Here is a 22,184-nt window from a genome sequence, read left to right as displayed (position 1 = left end):
TTAAACTAGGCTGCGGGCATTGGGCACCCAAGAATTTGGGGCCCTTTTGAAAAGTAAAAAAAAGCTAATTATAATAAAAAAAATTTCTAAGTATGACCATTTAGGTCATCAAATTCAGTATGATATATTATGTCATTAATGATATTAGAATGCTGCTGGTTTTTTGGTTACGATAACGGTTTCTTTCGAGATTTCTGTTGAGTGTTCTATTATATCCTTATTAATTAGTACAGTTGGAAAAGGCGCAGTTATCGATATAATGGCGTAGTATATACCTTCTGATAACTTTTTTGATTACTGATTTGTTGAGAAATTGTCGGTCCTTCGGGGCCCCCTGAGACACGGGCCCCGTGTGCCCTTATGGTGAAGACGGTATTGCTGTTTAACCTTAGTCACTGGGGCCTTCGCGGCAGTTAGTGGTTAGATTGGTTGAGTAACTTTAGTGCACAGGCAGCGTTGTACCCTCCTCTACAGTTGTAGATAAGATTACCAGTATTTCGATGTTTCTAGTGACAGTTATTTCGACATTTTTGTATGCAATTTCGATATCTGGGGGCACACGAACAAAAAACCAATTTAAAACAAATCCCTTTCTTAAAACAATTCAGGCCATTTTCGACTCCCTCTAACTTTGTTTTGGATAGAAGAAACAACTAAATAACGCAGGCACTGTAAAAATACAATCAAATTTAAAATACAATTAGTGTTAAGTCTCTGGCAAAAACTCACGGAAGAATTTGCAATTTCGGTCCAGTATTCTAGACACGCCAACTGCATATATAACAGATATAATAGAATGCAGAATAATATACAAAAATGTGTATGAAACTGGGAAACCCAATAAGACTTGTGCCCTTACTCTGTAAATTTCAATAGGGACATAAATATCTGTCTTTGTAAGCAAGTTCGATGTTGTTCTCTCAATATTATTGATATTTTCAAGCAGTGCCGTCTAAAGCAAGCGCGGGGCCTGTAGCAAATTCTGCCTTGGTTAGGCTTTAGGATTTAAATAGTACGCCTGTTTCCTCGAAATACTTATATTAAAATCGATTAGAAAAGTACAATCTCGGCAACGTAAACTCGCAAAATAAATGTATACCTATATAAAAATAAAAATCTTAAGGGTACAAATAACATGCTAGTCTAAATATGTATAAAGATTATAATTAAAATTTGAAAATTAACGTTAAAAAGATAAATACGTACTTATTTTTACGATTATACTTGACGAAGTCGAGTTTATTTTTATGTGGAAGTGAAGCATAGACTAAGCGCTTCGCGTTAAAGGTATGCAAGATATTTTACGCTACTATCTAAATGAATACTTTTTTTATTACGGTCAGACAGGCGTTGGAGCGCGGGGCCCCTAATTTCGAGGGGCCCGTAGCATTTGCTACTCTTGCTATGTGGCTAATCCGGCACTGTTTTCAAGGCGAGTAGGTGTTCCGCCTACTGCCTAAGAATGCGAAACAGTTTTTGTTCCACTGGATTCAACCCAAGTTCAAAGCCTAAATGAAAATTCTCAAAGAATATATCACTATAGGGTTTTGTTAGGAAAATAAAAAACTGATTTTTCATAAAAATTTAATTCACTAAAAGCATTACATTATTTACAGACCATTTTCCTAATTACATAATAAATTAAAAGCAAATAACTTTGTACCGGACAAAAACTGAGTAAATTGTTAATCCGTTTTAATTCAGTACAACTGTTTTGATATTCAAATTACACATATATAATAAATACATATATTTTATTATTATCCATAAAAATGGGTAATTAGGACCCCTCTGACGTTAACTTGTATGTATGTAGTATTCACCCATTTGAAATGACGTTAGTAAAAGTTTTGTTTTTCATTCCCATGTAGGTACTCGTAGTTTGGTACGCTCTTTTCTTGAAGGACCCTAAGTCGAATTGGTTCGGAAATACTTTAGTGGGTAGCTGGTTCTACATTGCAAACAACAGCATTAATACCTGCAGCTGAGTTTCGTCAGCGGACGTCGAGACAGAATACGAAATTCCGTATCAGCTCAACGTCCGTCGTTCCACAACGCTTTTTTTTAAGGCTTTTGCGGCGCAGCACCACTATGTGGATTTGGCTGCCTATTGAAGTATTTCCGAACCAATTCGACTAAGGGTCCTTCAAGAAAAAAGCGTACCAATTCTTAAAAGGCCGGCTACGCACTTGTGAGCCCTAAGGCAATGTGAGTGTCTATCGGCGGCGGTTTCACTTAATATCAAGTGAGCCTCCTGAACGTTTACCCCACTGTTTATACAAACATTTAATTTTGTATGAAGTACAGATATATTTTTTAGTACAAAAGTAATAGTAGTAGGGAAGTCTCCCTAGTTGCAATCACTGCCGCTCTTAGTGCATTCTGATTAAGAGTGAGATGAAGAGTTACGTTTTTACGTTACGAAGTACTATTCAATAATTTGTGACATAATAAAAATACAATGCAGGAATTCTGTGTAATGATTACGTCTCATACCATATGATCGTGCTATGACAGTGTCACAGACTATTATACCCCCTAGAACGATACTATTGCGTATTAAATTGTGTACCGGTTTTAGTAACCGTAGAATCTGCGTATCATACGCGTTTAAACCGCGTGTTATCTGTATTAATTTGAGGCCGAAATTAATTTGATAATCGTATACTTTTCCAAAATATTTCAATTAATTAATTATATGGAAAAGATTAAGGAGAACAGCGTTACAGCGTTCCATGCTCATATCAGCACCGGAAAATAAATAAAATGATTAATAAATATTGTCGCTCACAATTCTCCAGCAGCCCTGCGATTCTGTAACTCACTTTTCGAACTCACACAGCGGTTTTCGCATCGGCGGTCGCTCTGAAATCAGTCGTGAAGCAGTCATTTTATGATTTGGCATTCTGATAAACAATAAACTACAAGCTCCCACCTTTTTAGAACGCCAAATCATAAAATGACTGCTTCACGACTGATTTGAGAGCGACCGCCGATGCGAAAACCGCTGTGTGAGTTCGAAAAGTGAGTTACAGAATCGCAGGGCTGGTGTCATTATTGAAGACTGGAGTCTCCATAAGACTAAATTTTTACGGTGCTAGCACGGTCATAGCACGGTCATAACACGGTCATAACACGGTCCTAGCACAGTCATGGTATGAGATGGTACTATATAATATAAAGGGACATTTGCACAACTTTCTATGGTATATAACAAGCAAATGTTTTGTCAATAAATCTCTACCAGTCCAATGGATTTTGCATAGCGTCACGCATACTGACACTCTTCTCGGAGTAGAACTGCGAGAACCAATCGCGGAAAGCGCGAATCGACTTGTCAGCTTTGACGTAAGGTGGGGAACTCACGTGCGACTTGTTGTTCCATACGACCACGTCACGTTCGAACTGGAATGGGATTGGTGAATGACTGAATGAAAACGTTTAAATCTTACATTCAAGCTTACTAATTTAGTGAGCAGTGTTGGCCTTGTAGTTTCAGTGTGCGACTCTCATCCCTGAGGTCGTAGGTTCGAACCCCAGCTGTGCACCAATGGAGTTTTCTGTCTTAATATGCACTTAACACTTGCTCGTATGCTGAAGGAAACCAACCAACCTCCAAAAGTCGACGGCGTGTGTCAGACAATTATGAAACAGATATAAAGCAGACCAGACCTAAAGGGTTGTACCACTGGTTTCTTTTGGTGTTCTATTGATGTTATCCCAGTGAGGGACTGGGACTGGCGATGCGTGTGAACCCTGGTTTATCTGTGCCCACGTAATATTTGCTTATATAAAGGAAAATATCGCGTTGAAAACAAAATTCATTTATGTGTGACAGAGGGGTGATTTATTCCTTTGCAGTTTTTATTTTGTTTTCTTCATCAGATACATAAAGACCAATATGAAGTTGGTTTTGTGACCTTAATAAAATGATTGAATGACCTGTGATTACTTAATAAAAGTCGGTTACCTGATAAGCTTCCGCGAGAACTAAGATCGCTCCAAAGATCGCATTATATGTGGGTGAGTAGATTCGATGAACGACTTTCTGTAACATCGGTCCTACGGGAGTGACTGATTGAATGACGTACGCCTCACCAAATATGCAGTTGAAATGGAGGCGGACGTGTGCTGGTCCGATCTATAAACATATTTGTTCTACAACATTACAAATAAAATTATAACGGTTAAATTATTTTTGTAGATTTAATGTCGAGACTTAGCGGTAAGTCTGACTTCCGTATGTCAAAAATGTATCGTGCTCGCTCCTAAAGATTGAAGACTGAATCGATCAGCCTTGCGATTCTGTAACTCACTTTTCGAACGTAAGGTGGGAGCTTGTAGTTTACTGTTTATTAGAATGCCAAATCATAAAATGACTGCTTCACGACTGATTTAAGAGCGACCGCCGATGCGAAAATCGCTGTGTGAGTTCGAAAAGTGAGTTACAGAATCGCAAGGCAGTTTAGACAAAAAATAAATTGATAAAAATCCTATTCTTACTTCCACTTACAAACTATACATTATACAAAATTAATAGACATTAAGCAGCTGTATAAATACACAGCATTTTAGTTTAAAAAATTTCATAACCAAATACACACGAAAATTAAATTTAACTTCAATCCCACATGTTAATAAATCAGAACTGCCTTGCTATTCTGTAACTCACTTTTCGAACTCTCACAGCGGTTTTCGTTTCGGTCGCGCTCAAATCAGTCGTGAAGTAGTCAATTTACGATTTGGCATTCTGATAAACAATAAACTACAAGCTCCCTCATTGTGGGTTACACAATCGCAAGACAGAATACGGTTGCAAAAATATAACCTATGCCTACAACAGCTTGCCTCCGAGATATGGGAAATAGTAGCAGTGGACGCATTTCGAATTGCCTGAGAGGCTTTTTGATAGATGGACTCTAATGCAATAACAGCGTACGACGGTGGCGTGATTTTACTTTTATGTTTTTAATTTTTTGAAGTGAAACTTCATTAGGGGCATGAGGGTAATTTTTTTACGGATGAAACGCAATAATAATAATATTAGCGTCACGAAGATATGCAGCGTTTTTGTCGAAGAAGAATGAGAGACCGATTGAGAGAGAGTGAGAAAGGGCGAACGTAGCATGAAGCAAATAGCCAAGGAGCGAGAGTAGAAAGCAAGTTAGTGCGAAAGATCGAGAGAGAGTGAGATAGAGCGAACGTCGCATCACGCACAGTGCCATGGAGCGAGAGGTGGGAGAGAGCTATAGTGGGAGAGATTGAGAGAGAGAGTAAAGACGAGAAAAAATACACGCCATATTGCTTGATTCGTTTAGTAGTTACATATTAGAACTTTAGATGGTCTTGTGCAGTAAACGCAGATTTTTATGTATTTATATTATCATTAGCACGTATACAGTGTGTAAACATAGATATACAAATACATGGAGTGATCATATACTGGTACATGATCATCTATTGGGTCTTTACCTTAGTAATAAATTATTTACAAAGAAGTTTTACTTCTGACATGTGTACTTTGTACGCACGCAGATTTTTTCTCATCTAAGTGACATTTTTTTTAAATGAGAATAAACTTCTTTAATCCTGCTCTCACCTGCTTAACACGAAGGTCGAAGGGGAACGCGTTGCACTTTAAAACCATATAATTCTGGTCTATACTCATTTGTGCGATGTGGAACTCTTCTGTTTTTGCCCAGTCAGTTTCCCATATATGGTGACCTGGTAAAAAAGAATTCTTAAATTAGGAACTTAAGAAATCACAGCTGAGACAATTTTTTTTGAAGTGAAACTTCTTTAGGCGCCTGAGGGTAAAATTTTTAAGGAACGTCACGAAGATGTGCAGTGTATTTGTCGAAGAAAAGGGAGATAGCGATTGAGACCGATTGAGAGAGAGAAGGGTGAATTTATGAAATATTAGTATTTTTATTTTATGCAAAGTAATTTATTGAAATCTCAAATGACGAATTGAAAATTAAATGTGTTTTTATCATCGAAGAAATAAATTAAATTCCTAACATATCTTTTTCCTTTTTCCCTCCCTCTAAGTCACGGAAATCTAAAGTTTTAGATTTGTATAAATATGAACAAGACTTAAAAATTAGTTTGCCTAAGAAGTTTCACTTCTGACATGTGTACTTTGTACGCACGTGCTTTTTTTATAAATTTTCTGCACAAAAACAAAAATAATAATATATAATTTCAGCCTAACGTAAGACTAATAAGAAATTTAAGAATCTTAATTTACTAAAAAAGGTATTCCATAAGTTCCCAATATCTTCATTATGTTCTGTATACTATTTTTTCTGCTGGGAACGAATTAATCTTTCGTTAAACAACAATTTAGAAGATTAGGTTATAGAGAGCAGCCTTGCGATTCTGTAACTCACTTACTGTAAACAGCTGTGTGAGTTCGAAAAGTGAGTTACAGAATCGCAAGGCAGGAATCGTTCATAACGCAGTCTCAAGGATGAGGTTCAGAAACGAGACCGTCCGTCAAAAACATTCAAATTTCACAGACGGGGTTCGCTAAGTCTCTGGAAATCCCCCCCTTAATCTGGGGGTGGGTTATATGACTATTATAAAGCCGATTCATGAAAATATAACATACCTATTATGTTGTTTAAAAATGGCAGGTGCTTTCCAATATTCGTCATAAAAGATAATTGGTGGATGCAATTGAGATGGGCTGCGTCTGCTGCGTTTTCTGGTATATCCTGGGAAATAAAATCAATGAAAAATATCGGTTAAAAGCTTTTTGTATTGCTATCTCTTCTTCGATAGGTCGACCATCACACCACTCTATCCTCAGCGTGTCTCAGGGATTTAGAGATGTTGAGACCCATAATTGTCTCAATTTGGTCAGACCAAAGTGTAGGCGATGGTTCCTCTCATTACCAGCTTGTCGAGACTATTCTTTCTCCTGGCAATATGGCAAAAATAGCTAAGCCGGGTGCTTAGTGGGTTTTTGTTTTCTGTACTTATAGTTTATGTATAATATATTAAGCAATAATATAAACTATATCCTTGAAATCCCATCTCATATCCCCTCCTTTCTTGGCGAATCCTTTAAGGTCTCTGCAGATAGGCCATGAAATTCACTTTCCGTCCATATTCCCTTAGCTCCTTCTCTATCTTCCTTTAAATTTGACACATCGTATCCCTAACTTTCGTACTAACTACTAACTGACGTGAGACCGATCTAAAAATATCGTGATTCAAGTGCACTTTTTATTTTTCATGTATCCTTTTTTAATTTGGATTTTGTGCCTGTTTTAGTTTTGTCTTAATAACTACATATATGTATAATGTATTTTTTCACTTCTTGCCTACCCTATCTAATTTAATACATTTTTTTTCACAGGAGTTGCCTGGAAGAGATCGCTCGAAAGCGATAAAGCCGTCAGATGCCCTCCATTTCCATTTCCATTTAATGCAACGAAGTGTTCATAAATAAAAAAATAAAATATATACAATTTCTTGACCTTAGCTACTTGGGGCTTCGAGCCAGTCATTGGTTAGACTGGTCAAGGATCAAGGGATCCTGGCGCTGCTGCAACTAAAGTTTGGAGAAGAGCAGCACCTACCTTTCTAACCAACACAAAACAAGAGCTATCAATGAAATACTTGTGTGTTGAGTAATATAGGTTGTTAATAATAGTAGATTTATTCTAAGAGGTAACTCACTCGTATATGAGCGCTGATAAGAAACTCATTCCTGCCCCGATACCCCCATTGAGAAAGCTCCGGCAGCGGTGGGACCGTCCACATTGGCGATCTCCCTTCAGCATCATACCACACCCATACAGCCCCGTCCACCTCCATACAATCCCATATCTTTATTGATATCCCTTTCGGTACTAAAAACAAAAAATCCAGACTTTTAAAGAGTTCTTGAAGAGTGAATAAAAAGACGTAGATTGTTATTATGTAAATCCATTGTGACCCATATTTTAACTGGAAGTTTCCAGAGCTTTACAAGAGACGGCTACGTTTTATTTATCTTAGAATTTTGTGTCGTAGTAAAAAGTACGTTGTGATATCTATTTATAACACGGACCAATGTTTATTTATTTTATTATTTACTAGCGATCCGCCCCTGCTTCGCACGGGTGCAATGCTACTAAATACACTACAGAAAAACAGTGAACGTTTTCTAAGAAAAATGTTGTTTTTTTTATATTCTGGGATATCCATAAGACATATACCATCGTGGAGTTTTCTGTAGTGCTTTTCAATGTGTACAATACTTAGTACATTATTCTGATAAATCTCGTAAGGATCGCGGAAAAAATGTAATTATTTACGACATCACTTTTGAAACTTCCACTATTTAATGGATGCAATTTTACATATAAACCTTCATCTTCAATCACTCTATTCATTAAAAAAAAACGCATCAAAATCTAATTTAAGCATACATAGGGACAAAGAAAGCGACTTTGTTTCATACTATGTAGGTTATTTGGGAAACAAAGCAGATACAAAAAAAATTTGGGAACGACAAACATACTAGTAGCTATAAAAAAGATGAAAGATACAAGGATTAGGACATTAAGGGTCTGTTTCACAATGTACGGATAAGTTCTACATAAGTTCCAAATTAGCTATTTATTACTTATTGGTAGGATAAACACTATTGTCGCGTTTCACGACTGTCAGATAGCGCTATTCGTCACATAAAGTCCATCATAAGCTATGAGTCCGATGAATGTCAAATAGCACAATTTATCTTCCAAATAATTTATGTGTTGCATAGCTATTAGTTACTTTATCCATACATTGTGAAACAGACGCTTATAGTTGTTTTAAACTAAAAAGGAGCCTACGAGACGCCCATAAAGGTCAATTATCAAAATAAACAAAATGTAACATTTGAATTTGGAATCTGTCATTTTTGTATGATTGTTCATTGGGTTTTCTCATTTTGGCGCCAATACATTGTACAATTATTGTTTTTTATTTATTTATGTATAAAAGTTACACACTGTAAAATTAATAAATATTATTTTTAATAGAAATTGTTTTTTTTTCTTGGTTTCAGTATTCGGTTCAAATATAAAGTATATTTCTCAAAGATAATTCTTCTTCATTCACCTATTGAGAAATTTTAGACTAGGATTTCGTAGTTTTGTGTTTATTGCGCTGAAATGATACTTACTATTCTTAACATCAGGGATGTAAGTACATGCCCCATTTTCACCAAACCTCCAATGGTGGAAGGGGCATTCTATACAGTTGCCCTTAACTGACCCTTCGACGCCCAAGTTTGCTCCCAAATGGGGACAATATGCATCGACTATCCTGGCAACACCGTCCTCACCTCGGTAAAGGCAAAAGTTTTGACCTGAAAGAACCATAAAGTATACGCCTTCGTGGTTTAGTGTTCGTGGATCGTGGGTTCGAGGTTGGTTGGTAGTGGTAAAGCAATTTCAAAAAGTGTATATAATATGGAAAATTGTGATTAAATCGTATTTTTATCTATTTTTATTGATAACTTTTCTTAAAAGGCGAGAAACGGACTAAGATTTTATGCCTTATTTTTTGGTTTCAACTAGGCCTCCAAAGATTCCCGGACATAAATGAATACCAGCTTGCGTTGGCCGAAGGCTAGGGCAAAGCTTTCAACGTACAAACAGTACTCCAACTGCTTTACGTAAAGAAATAATATTTTTTATTTTCCTCGCAAGCATCACACACGTTTAACCAGATACTTATGAAAATATGTTAGACAAAGGATATAGAAGAAGGACTTAAGAAGGCGAAGAAGTAACCAGATCTATGCAACTTCTTCAGAACCGTGTAGCCCGCACGCAGCACACAACTCACGAGGGGACTCTGTACTAAAGAAGTCGCATTTCGCCAAGCGTCCGCGAATATACAATTATACATATGTAGGAATAAAGAAAATAATTAACACCGAAAGGTTAAGAATCGACTCGGCAAAAGGAGTTGCTGAAAATGCTCACCGAGTCATTGTTCATAACAGCTTTATTTTAAATCAGACCATTAAACGATGAGCACAAATATGAGACAGGCGTTTAAATACATACCTAAAGCGTCAACAGGTATAACCTTTCCCACTGTCAAATCTCTACTTTCAGCCAGCGCAAACCATCCGTTGGGATATGGAGGTGGAACTCTTTCTCCGACCTGTCGATTCCTTTGGGACCTTGCTATGTGGAGGACTCGATCCCTGCCTTTGATATACGGAATATGATCGAAACCTGTGTGGGTCAGTTCCTGGAAGATTTATAGCATGTCAAGGATATATATGTCGCAGCCAACTAGCTTAATTAACCGTTGAGTAAACAGCTTAGCCTCTAAACTAAACAGCGCCGTTTAACTAGCGGCCTGAATATTATTTTCTGTGATATTAAACTGTTGTAATAACTGTATGATAATCTTACCCTTATTAGTAGAACAGGACTCAAATACGATTTATATAATCCATAGACTACAGCAAGCAGAACAATACACAACAGAATAACATTCGAATATTTATAGATTATGTCGAAAAGCGCCAATCCTAATCTGCAAGTCAGATTTATTAAAAATAAAAACACTTCCTCTGAGTTCCATTTATGAATTTGACATTGAGCGTTCTCTATTTGAATTTCATGTGTGTCTGCCATTTTGAATCTGTGGACAATAAAAAATATTATAAATATTTAAGCGTTTGCATTACCTACGATTGTAGTTATACAATTTTGTTTTCCTTGTTAAATTATGCGAAATTTGATAAGATAATTTTATAATCGGAAAAAGTATCTAATTTTCCGATATAGAAAGAAACATTTCCCGCAGAAATCACCTCATGTATTTTATATGTACACTTTTTCCCAATTAAAACCAGTACATAATTTAAATTCTCGTGTATCGTACATATATTATTCGTTACGTGAATGATGACAATGATAATTAACAGATAAACAAAAATGTTAATTTAAAACACGATATAATATGTGTCTAACATTAAATAAATGTTGATAAAATTAAAATTGTATTCATACTTAGAATATAGAATACTTATGTAACTGGATATTAAATCAATCATTGTTTTACAATTTGACCTACTTATTACTTCCACTATACTAAAATATATATAAATATTAATTTTATTTAACGCAATTTTGGAGAATATAATAATACAATTAAAATTTATAACTAAAAACTGAATCTGTAAATATAATAAATTAAAATTTTGGTGCCTATGGCTGAATATATAGCATCTCCTCTTTCTTCGCTGCTCTACTAGAGCAAGGGAAGTACCACCTCGTTATTATGAGCTCAACATTTTGTTACATAACATAAAAATTAAAGAAACCAGCTACAGCCCTTGGTTGCCCTCAGATTTCTGTCTGTTCATCATAATAGTCAAGTAGGTGATCAACCTTCTGCACTTGACATTAGGTTGGTTTGGTTACGATGTTTTCCACCACAGTACGAGCGAAAGATGGTGCACAGTCAGGATGAGAAACTACGACCCCAGGGATAAGGGTCGCACGCAGAAGACTGGGCCAACACTGCTCTAAATAAAACAAAGCAATCGGGGCTGGCCTTTCAATGCTTCAAAAAGCTTAATTTCCATCAGAATTAGGAGCACTCACTTACTTACTTAATTATTGGTTGCAATGTTTATGTTATGATACTGCCTTTTTTAACAGCAAACGGACAGGAGGCTCACGTGATGTTAGATGATAGAGTCCATGGACTCTCAATACCAGAAGGCTAGTAAGTACAGATACCGGCAAACTTCTTGAGCATTTAACAAGGGAAAGAAATGAGGGAAAGTTTGCGCATCGCAGGACAGAAACGTCAACTGATTTACCAATCACGCGATCGACACTTCACACCGCAGCCCACCTCCCAGTGATACCTAAAAATCGCTTCTGCGCAGGCAAGGACATTTTATCAAGATGTTTGCCGGTATCTGTACCGGCATTTTCAGAATTGGTACGCTCTTTTCCTGAAGTACTTGGAATAGTTACAATGGTAGTGTATGAGGTAATGAGTAATCCCGAGTAAAACCGAATGTTAAACAATGTTTTAAAACGTGTAAAGCCGTTTCCCAGAATTACGCACATTTTTCCACGAATCGAACTAAGCAGTAATTCAATATGCATGTCTTATATTACCCTGGCCTTGTAATGCAAGCATTTTTATATGGGACAATTTTATTGACATATCCGTGTTCTAGAATTATTTATATTAGGTAAATTTTTACGGAAACGTCACGAAGATGTGCAGCGTTTTTATCGAAGAAAAGCGAGAGAGCGATTGAGAGAGAGTGAGAAGGGCGAATATATAGAAATTCTATTTTTAAAATTCAAATTTCGTAAACAGAATTTATGAAGTATTAGTATTTATGTTCTAGAATTATTAATCGAAGTTTTTGAAGTGAAACTTCTTTAGGCGCATGAGGGAATTTTTTACGGAAACGTCACGAAGATGTGCAGCGTTTTTATCGAAGAAAAGCGAGAGAGCGATTGAGAGAGAGTGAGAAGGGCGAATATATAGAAATTCTATTTTTAAAATTAAAATTTCGTAAAGAGAATTTATGAAATATTAGTATTTTATATTTAATTTAATTTGTATTAATTTTCGACACTTTTAATCATGATAATCAAATTCCTAACATAGCTTCCTTTTTCTCTCCCTCTAAGTCTCGGAAATCTTAAGTTTTAGATTTGTATAAATATGAACAAGACTTAATAATTAGTTTTCGAAAGAAGTTTCCCTCCCTTAACTAAAAACCATCAATCAGATCCCTTGCTGGACCTTCTATGGCGATACTGATAATTGCGATTCCAATAAAGAGTATCGCTACGGATTTTGAGAGAAGTAGATCGAACAAAAACCTGTTGGTGTTAGCTATTCGTACATTAGTTTAGCTAAATACCATAGAGTCATATGACTCTCAGTCTGTGACAAGCGTGGGGAATTTACCCCCTTTTTGGGTTAAAAATAATAGTAAACAGCAAATCCAAAGAAAATCATGGACTAAATGTAACTGCGTATAATTTATTAATGTCGTAATGGACTTGTTTATCTTGTATAAGAATCTAAGAAAAACCTTGGCCATTTAAGAGTGCCAGTTGTTCTCGTACGTTCTACGCATTGTTTTATGATCATAAGTGTACAATTAATGATAATTTCAGATGAGTGGAGGAAGAAAGGTGTTCTGAACTGAAAGTAGGAAGTATTGGTATATATTCACATATAGTTGTCAAATCAATGTATACAAAATATTGCAATAACTGTTTTAAAAGAGTAAGTAGGTATGCCGTTTCTTGCCCATTCTTCTCCGTATGAAACTGCATTTTGCCCTCCCAAAAGGTAACTACTAAAGGCAACTAGAGTCATTTTTTTATATTTTTAATGATTTGACTTTTGTCTTTGATCCTAGAGCAGTGTACTGACTGACCCGAAACCTAGCTCAGGTCGAGAGTACCCGTAGCAGTCGGAATAATTTCGTGAGTGCGGTACAGGATGTGACGTCATCGTACTAATTCTAGGTGTCGCTACAAATGATATTTTGATATCATAAATTAATACCTACTACACATTGTGTTTCATAAGGCAATCCCTAGTTGAATGATTGTGATACATTTTTGAGGAATGAACGAAAGAGCGCAATATTACGGCTGAAAGACGGAATAATAAAAAAAAAACAATCTACCTATTCTCAACGAAGCCGCTCAGGATGGCAAAGTACTACAGAGTATATTCAGGGATTAATTAAAAAGTTAATTACACACAGACGCACAGTTACTCCCACACATGTCCATGATATATATATATGTATACATTATACAATTATATTAAAGTAAACTTCGATTGATAGGAGGTCTTCGAGAACATTTCAGAACATTTTTCAATCAACAATTGTTGGCAATAAAGATAGCTCTATACTTTAGCTATTCAATTATGCTATAACCCACGGTTTATGAAACATATTGATTGATGATATTATGGGCGATTATAATTTGCAAGCTTTCGAGAGAAATATAGTATGGAATGTAAGTTGCTTTGATTATTTTAAGGACGGAAAGATGTTTACATACTTTTTTAAAGAGAAAAAACATGTTTTATAAATATTTAAGACGCTCGAACAACATTTTATCAGAATTGACAGAAAATTATGGTTTAAACTGTGTATAAATAATTTTTAATTCTTGTACAATATCTTTGTAAGTATGGCAAGTATGTTAGTATATATGAACAACCCACGTGCGTTGTTTATTTTTGGTTATAATAATGACTAAAACCATAATCAATAGCTTAGAAATAATAATATCATTGATTATAACATATTAAAATATATATAACCGATTTCATGTTAGTCAAACAATGGCGTCTGAGAAGATAAAGTTTTCCGACATTGAAAAGTGTGGCCAAGTTCTGAATATTAACTATTGCTGCTATTTGACCGAATTCCTTTTTCAAATTTCCCAAAACCCATAGACTACAGAAAAACTTACCCAAAGACAAACACGATGCTACAGAGCAAATATTGTACGCGCACTGATGTTATTCAGTGTTGTTCCCGACTTATATTTACATTTTAAATTCGAGAATTACCTATTAATGTATGGGGGCGAAATTTTATGTTCTTATTTCAAATTTATAAGATTTGGTCTTCTGATAAAAATTACGGTCGAAAACAATTTTTTGCTTGTATTAAATGCGTTCAATTTTAGCGAACACAAAATTATTATTGTTACATCTTTAGTGAACAATTTTATATCAATAATGTTTTATCTGATTACAAATAAATCTTCTGTATTATATGTATTTAAAAAATGTTTTCAATATTTGTGTCTGTATCGATATAAGCTGTAAGCTCCTGAAACTGAACTTACTTATGGTTAAAAGGTTTCTATACGTTTTTATATTACAATTAGTTGCGCAGTTTACAATAACAATTTCAATTGAATAAATTCTATTAAGCAAATATGCTTTATTTCTTCTATCGCAAATTTCATAGAAATCGATTTATCAATATGTTTGATACTCAATTAGGCTTATTTATCTATTTTTAAATAGAACCATTTTTAACGTTGTTTTGCCATGTTTTTTAGGAAACATGTTTTTAGTTCAAAAGAAATAACTATCTACGTAATATCTAAATAATAAACAATAGTTGTTGATTGTAGATGGGTGAAAATTAGGGGTTGTATGTATTTTTGTATGTTGTATCATAAAAAAAACCCTTGAACCCGTGGACACCCCTTATCACTTAGGGGTCTGAAATAGCCGATTCTCAGACTTACTTAATATGCATAAAAAATTTCATAAGAATCACTCAAGCCGTTTCGGAGGAGTATGGGAACGAACAGTGTGACACTATCTATATATAGAGACTAGTGGACCCGACAGACGTTGTCCTGCATGATATTTCAAGAAATTAGTAAAGCAAAGTATGAAAGTACCGACTGCAGCGCCATCTAGCGGGCTGATTTAATCTAAACCATTCCCAGATCCCCTTGAACACACACAAAAAATTTCATCAAAATCGGTCCATTCGTTTGAGAGAAGTTCAGTGACATACACACTCACAGAAGAATTATATATATAAAGATTATGAGCCAATTAACCACGCGATCAGGCAGAGAAGATAAACAGCAGGAGAGTATCTATCCTTCACTTTTCCAGAAAAGGACTTTTTAGCTTGGCGTCTCCCGCCAGACCTGGGCGAGGACTGCCCCGGAAATATCCTTATGTTGATGCTGGGCGGGACACCCGTCACCTTTAGTGCCTCTCATTTTATCGCATTTTTCCAGCTACGACCTATACTCCAGCATGGCTACTATCCCATACCCTCATGCCAGTCTCGAGCTCCAGACCGCTTTTGCGAGTAAATGAACCACCGTTCGGTCAGGATCTCTTCAGTCGCGATGCTTGTTTTTGGTTTGAATATGTAAATAGTGTCCAAAAGCCTTGTCGCCAGTCAGGATCTGCAACATGAGGAGTGCGAAACGCCATTTGACAGACATTTTTGTGACATAGCGTTTGTTCCAGATGAGTCTCGAGAGATCGTCTTGTGTCAGCCGTTGCAACTAGGAATATGGTTACGCCTGGTCCCAATCGCGTCCCAATCCCCCCGATGGCATCCCTCTGGAAAGCGTTAGCCTTTTCGTGTCCCGGTGGCTTGACGTGCGTACGATTTTAAAATTTATCAAAACCTAGCGTATTTTACTATAGTCGTATTTTTAATTAGACGAAGCCAACTGACAGTAGCTAATGTCACTTTGTAAAATAATGTTGCCATATTTAAAGTAATAGTGATGCGTACAGTTCTTGTTCAATCAGATGAATGAACAATGAGTGTGAATAGTCAATCATTTCAAACAATAAAAGAATATTATTTCTATTTCAAAATTGTATAAAAGTGCTCTGATATAAGTTAGGTACTAGTACTATGTAACTACAATCAGTTTTTTGACGTCTTATTACAAAGCGCGGCGCGGCGACTAGTGCCATCACCGATCATTAATTCACGGGTTTTTACTTTGTCACAACACTATTTTTATTTCATTAAAAACTGACAACACCGTAAACGTCAGTTGACTTCGTCTAATTAAAAATTCGACTATAGAATAACAACTGGCTTGTTAGAGTATTAACTGACATAATAAACGATGCGTTGCTTCAAATCGTAAAGTTGCGGAATTCTGAAACTCTACTGGCCTATCAAGTTATAAAAATTATCAATACTATTGTTTATTGTCCGAATTCCTTTTTCAAATAACTTAACGTCTATTATGATATTTATCAAAAATGTATTTTTTTTACTGCGAGGAAATGCTGCCAGCGTTAAAGGTACACTACCACGGGGACCAAACTTTTTAAATTTGTTTTGATTTTTTTTAATAATTTTCATTATTACTTTATAGGTTAAGAAAATTGTAAATACTGTATACTTGATTGTAAATAAAATATTTATTAAATGTAATTTTATGTCTTTAACGTTTCATTAATCATAACTAATCATTATATATATAATTCTTCTGTGAGTGTGTATGTCACTGAACTTCTCTCAAACGACTGGACCGATTTTGATGAAATTTTTTGTGTGTGTTCAAGGGGATCTGGGAATGGTTTAGATTCACAAATCAGCCTGCCAGATGGCGCTGCAGTCGGTACTTTTATACTTTGCTTTACTAATTGCTTGAAATATCATGCAGGACAACGTCTGTCGGGTCCACTAGTGTATGTATAAGTAATTGTGTATTCCGTTTTTGATTTTAATGCCAAAGCATATCCACAACTGTCACTGTCTGATTGTCTCAATCTGAGATTGTGGATTGATTATTGGGTTCGTAGGGTCCAACGAAAAGCAAAGAGCGTTTAAATTCCTAAAAGGCCGGACACTTTCGAGCCCTTTGGCAATGCAAGTGTCTATTACTTAACACCAGATAAGCCCGTATGTTCTATTAAAAAAAATAGAATAAAACATTTATTTCAAATCATATACATATTGTACATATTATGTGATGTTAATTACTTAGTTACTATTTGAGATTAAAAATGTGAGTAAAATTTGTATTTAGCACACAGAATAACTTGCAAACAGATGCAGATATTTGAGGCCTAAGAAGTTGTATAAGCATGGCACCTAAGAGCAGTGTTGGCCTAGTGGCTTCAGCGTGCGATTCTCATCTCTGAGGTCGTAGGTTCGATCCCCGACTGTACACCAATGGACTATTTCTATGTGCGCATTTATCACCCGCTCGTACGGTGATGGAAAACATCGTGATGGTGACTAAGTTTCGCCCGCGTGGATTTAATATCATCATTATCAATATAAAACAGGAAAATTAAAAAATATTTGTTATATAATATCTCTTTTTTAGAGAGATAATAAATGTCTCGTGTCATAGTATTTTTAAACAATCTCCTCTGAAACAGTTTCACCGATTGTACGAAACTTAGAATAAGCGATGAGTGTACCACACCAAAAATGTATTATTATTGCCAAATTAATTATGAATTGGCTATAATAATAAAAATAATAAAGTCCGTTTAATTTCCAATCATGACAAAAAATTAGAATACACAGCTTAGATTTTTTACATTTTATACATTATTTTTATCTTGTTCTCCTAGCTACCGTCAGTACCATCGATCGGAACCCCTTCAAGGCCTCCTCCAGCTTTTTCCAACTAACTCTGCCTATGGCTCTCTTTCTCCATTCGCCTGCTACCGCTTCTATTTCTTCTATCCATATTTTTTTGGTTATATTTATAGTTGTTTTTTTTATTTTGGATATGAATCTAGGTTAAATTAGGTTTTTGAAGTCAAGGTGCTTCTATAGCGTAACTGAATATTTAGAACATAAATTTAATAACGTATGATATTATGATATGTACAATAATATAATGATACAAATAATATAAAAACTGACCAATTCATATGACTAATAATGTAAAATGTAAAATTCCTTTAAATACAAATTTGCGCGCCATTGTGTGTGGCAGAATATGCGAACTTTTGACTGTACCACCTGACACATTTTTGTACCATATTCTTGCAATAAATTATTATTATTATTATTATATATAATATATAAACGCTTTTCCCCCTTCCACCGGTAAAACATAGTTAGCTGGGCTAGTAATACGATCGGCTTTCATTTTAAATAGTATTACTTTCACCACGAAGATTTCGGAAAATCCAAACGCAACGAAACGCAAACGAGCAAGGGGCAAACGGGCAGGAGGCTCACCTGATGTTAAATGATACCGCCACCTTTGGACACTCACATTTCCAGAGGGATCGCAAGTACGTTGCCGGCCTTTAAAGAATTGGTACGCTCTTTTTTGAGAACTGTCATATAATTTGTCTCATAACAACACTTTTATTATATTTCACCACTAAGTTGGACTCTATTGGTTATATGGAGCCCTGTGGTATGCTTAGACAGACTTCTGGTGGTTGACACAGCCTTGAGCTGGCTGGATGCAAGTTGCATTCCGCGGTTGAGGTGATAAAAAGAATGCAAGACATGCCGTCGTATGCCTGTATGACCTGCCATAACAAATCGGCCAATTGGTATGAATTGCGTCATTTCTTTGCAGCATATCCAATGTCACAACTCTGCTTCAAGCAGAAATTCTGATGCCAGCGCTGGGTCTATCGCCGATGTGATGCTACAAGCTATGGAAGTCTACCGTACTCTGTGGTTCCCATTCATAAGTCTCAGCCATGGTTTGGTCATTCTTGGAAAGAGGTTCCCGTCTTAAGCTAGAACTTTATAAAATCTGGGCTCACACAATGGTTATAAAGGATCCCGATGAAGTGCTTCCATAAAACGAAACTTACAGCTTCCCGAACTGGTCTACCTCCCTCCTGGTGGGGGTATTAACTGAGAGATAAGACCTTCAATTGTTCAAAGTAAGAGTATACTCCCTCAAAGGCCGGCAATGCATCCACAAAAATGGCTGACCATGAGCTGCGATGACTAGGCTCGTTTGCCGGATAAAAAATACAATTTTTTGAATGAATATAAAACGATGATAATATTTTTTTTTTAATACAGAACTGGAGAGACTTTTACCACAATCCCACCACACAAAGTTGTGGCCTATTGGACGGACCGCCGCGCCTGTCCAATAGATGCCTATTAATTCGCCGCTTAAATGAACCCACATTAGGATAATGGGAAGATGGAAAGGTAAAAAGAAGTTCCACTTCTTTGCTGTTTTTATAAGGAACGAAGAACCAAAACGTGCAGAGCGGCAACTGGGGATGTCAACAAGGAAGGAGTGAAACTCCAGCGTGCTTAAAAATACACTTCTTGTGTAATTATATTGAGGCGTTTTAACTGTATATTATTATTTTGAGTTGAAGCGAATTTGAAATAATATAAATAATTCAAATTCATCTGACGCAGATGCTTAATGCATATTGGATGTGGAGATTCGATCGAAATCGGATACGCGTAGCAGAAATTTGTTTTTCACCTACTGATATTTTAAATAAATGAAAATGTTTTTATTCATGGTTTTTTGAGATGGTCATTTAAGATGGTTTTAATATTATATCATATTCAATTTTGTATTTACTGATATGTATAATATTGATTTGATTTTTATACATATAAAAGTCGAGGATAGCATGAGTATTATAACGAATATACTGATAATTGGTTAATACTTTTCCAACGAAACAGTCTAAAGCAACAGCTTAACATGTATTATGCTCAAACCAAAACTGCTTTTGAGGCTCATCTGATGTTAAAGGATACGGCCGTACATGGACACTCTCATGGCACGCGCGTGAGTTGCTGGCCTTTTTAAAAGTAAGCTATTTTCTTGAAGGACCCTATTGGTTTGGAAATACCACTAGTGGCAGCTGGTTCGAAAAAAAAAACCCTTAGTTGTGGACCGACGGACGTCGGGGTGATATGAGGGGAATTTCATATTGTGCCTCGACGTCCGATGATGAAACTTCGCTGGAGGTATAAATCCAAACAACTCCTCTGAATACTCTCCATGGTGGCCGAATTTGCGCTTTATACATATTTACAAGTGATAATAATAATTTTTCACCAAGCTTCTTTTAGGGTAATTTAGCGTTTCCTTCTGAAAGACCTCAAAACTGAACGTTGTTTCGATGGGGCCCACTAGTGCTGGCTGTAGCTTAAGGAGAGTTAAAGAGAGGAGTAGTCACAAAAGGTGTTTTTTTTAGCAAAAATGGGCAAACTTGTGTCGTATCGAGGTTCTGCTTCAACTGCTTCGACTCTTGCGTAGAAAAAGTATAATTAAAAATCATTGGAAATATGTTGATTCGATTTAAAAATAAATTTGAGATTTTTTTATCCAGCTTACTTTGTCCAGGTTGTACAAGGTTGTCAAAGAATTATACCTAATGCTTATGTTCTGTACTAAAAATTAAAAATATTAAAATCAAATAAATGTATGCAATATTAAACTTTTCCGATTGTAAGTATTTACTAATGTTTACTAATATAATAAAGCACAAAGATTGTTTGATTCAACGTATTGATCTTAGAAACTACAGGATTCAATAGAAATATTTTTTTTTGTTTGGTTTTTATTGGTACCAGTAAGGGTGGGTGAAACCCAAGGCCACCGCTAATATATTTAGAACGATTTGGGCTAGTGAATGATCTTTTTAGTCACAGCTTGGCGTATTGAAATCTAATTACAACTGATTAAATGAATTAGATAACAAAACGGATAAAAAAACGAAAGATTCGGCAGTTAATTGAAAATCTAATAAGTAATTTGCAGGTACACGTATCCGATTTCACTTTCACAAAATGGCGCCGCCGTTACTAACGGTGATGAAAACAGTGTCAAATCAGAAATAAATTTACATATATGAATTACGGGGTGCCGTTTCCATTATTTTACAGTTAACTCTTGGTCTTATTTTAGTAAAATTTATATTTCATTCTAATGCGTGGAAATTTCCACTGAATGGGGTTGTCAGTTTCGAAATTCTCATCCGCACCTCTGTCAGAACCGTCAATCAAACTTTTCATGTGTCATACTACATTTGTGTTTTCTCTATGGCCTCATTGTCGTTATATTGCGCTATTTATTTAAAGATTTATTCAGTATTACCTAACAAACAGACCTGTATAGTTCCTACTGTGTACAAGAATGTTTAAGGATTGTAACGGGGCATGGTCAGCCATATTGTTGCGTCTGTTTTATTCATCTTCTTATCAAGGCAAGGCTGACAAATGACAAATAAAAACCAAACAAGGCGCGTCACCTTTAGTCTTTTAGTCTTAATTAGTCAACAGAATCTCTAGACCACAGACACGCAAAGTTCTATATTCTCACACGACAGTATGAATTATCTGTATAACACAGCTGGGACGTTAGTTTCATATAAAAAATATAGATTTTATCGAAATTATTGAAAGTTATTCAGCGAATCGTTGTCTGAACAAAAAATCGAAGGTCGTTTTAACATATTTTATGCTCATATTTCCGTATCTAAGGGCTGTCATATGTTAAAAAGTATACACATATGTTTACGAAACGTGGGCATATTGATATTTAGAGGGTTTAACAAGAAGCCGACTTAATACTATGTAGTTAACAATGACGAATAAATTACTAGTTAACAAAGAGATGATTATAGTAGAATTAATATCGATATAAGTTCATGGCAGAAAGGTGAAGTATTAATGCCTAATT

General features: G+C 35.7%; 1 protein-coding gene across 2 annotated transcripts in view; it reads right to left on the bottom strand.

Moving 5' to 3' along the window:
• Positions 1–3,009: 3,009 nt before the first annotated feature.
• The window catches only part of LOC125061310 (cholesterol 7-desaturase nvd), a 28,219-nt gene continuing 9,044 nt past the window's right edge, over positions 3,010–22,184 (bottom strand). The window contains exons 1-9 of one of the 2 annotated variants that reach the window (XM_047666691.1): positions 14,487–14,548; positions 10,413–10,644; positions 10,056–10,245; positions 9,164–9,349; positions 7,690–7,862; positions 6,614–6,719; positions 5,600–5,724; positions 3,971–4,141; positions 3,011–3,405 (exon numbers count right to left, since the gene is read on the bottom strand). In XM_047666691.1, the coding sequence (XP_047522647.1) occupies positions 3,241–3,405; positions 3,971–4,141; positions 5,600–5,724; positions 6,614–6,719; positions 7,690–7,862; positions 9,164–9,349; positions 10,056–10,245; positions 10,413–10,637 (1,341 nt within the window). In that variant the 5' untranslated portion in view covers positions 10,638–10,644; positions 14,487–14,548 and the 3' untranslated portion in view covers positions 3,011–3,240. Of the gene's footprint in view, positions 3,406–3,970; positions 4,142–5,599; positions 5,725–6,613; positions 6,720–7,689; positions 7,863–9,163; positions 9,350–10,055; positions 10,246–10,412; positions 10,645–14,486; positions 14,549–22,184 lie in introns of those variants that run through there. The other variant, XM_047666692.1, reaches the window with a different exon arrangement.

The sequence above is a fragment of the Pieris napi genome, chromosome 23, assembly GCF_905475465.1.
Source record: "Pieris napi chromosome 23, ilPieNapi1.2, whole genome shotgun sequence".
In the NCBI taxonomy this organism is placed as follows: Eukaryota; Metazoa; Arthropoda; class Insecta; order Lepidoptera; family Pieridae; genus Pieris; species Pieris napi.
Note: the sequence above shows the minus strand (reverse complement) of the source record. Positions and strands in the feature narration are given on the sequence as shown.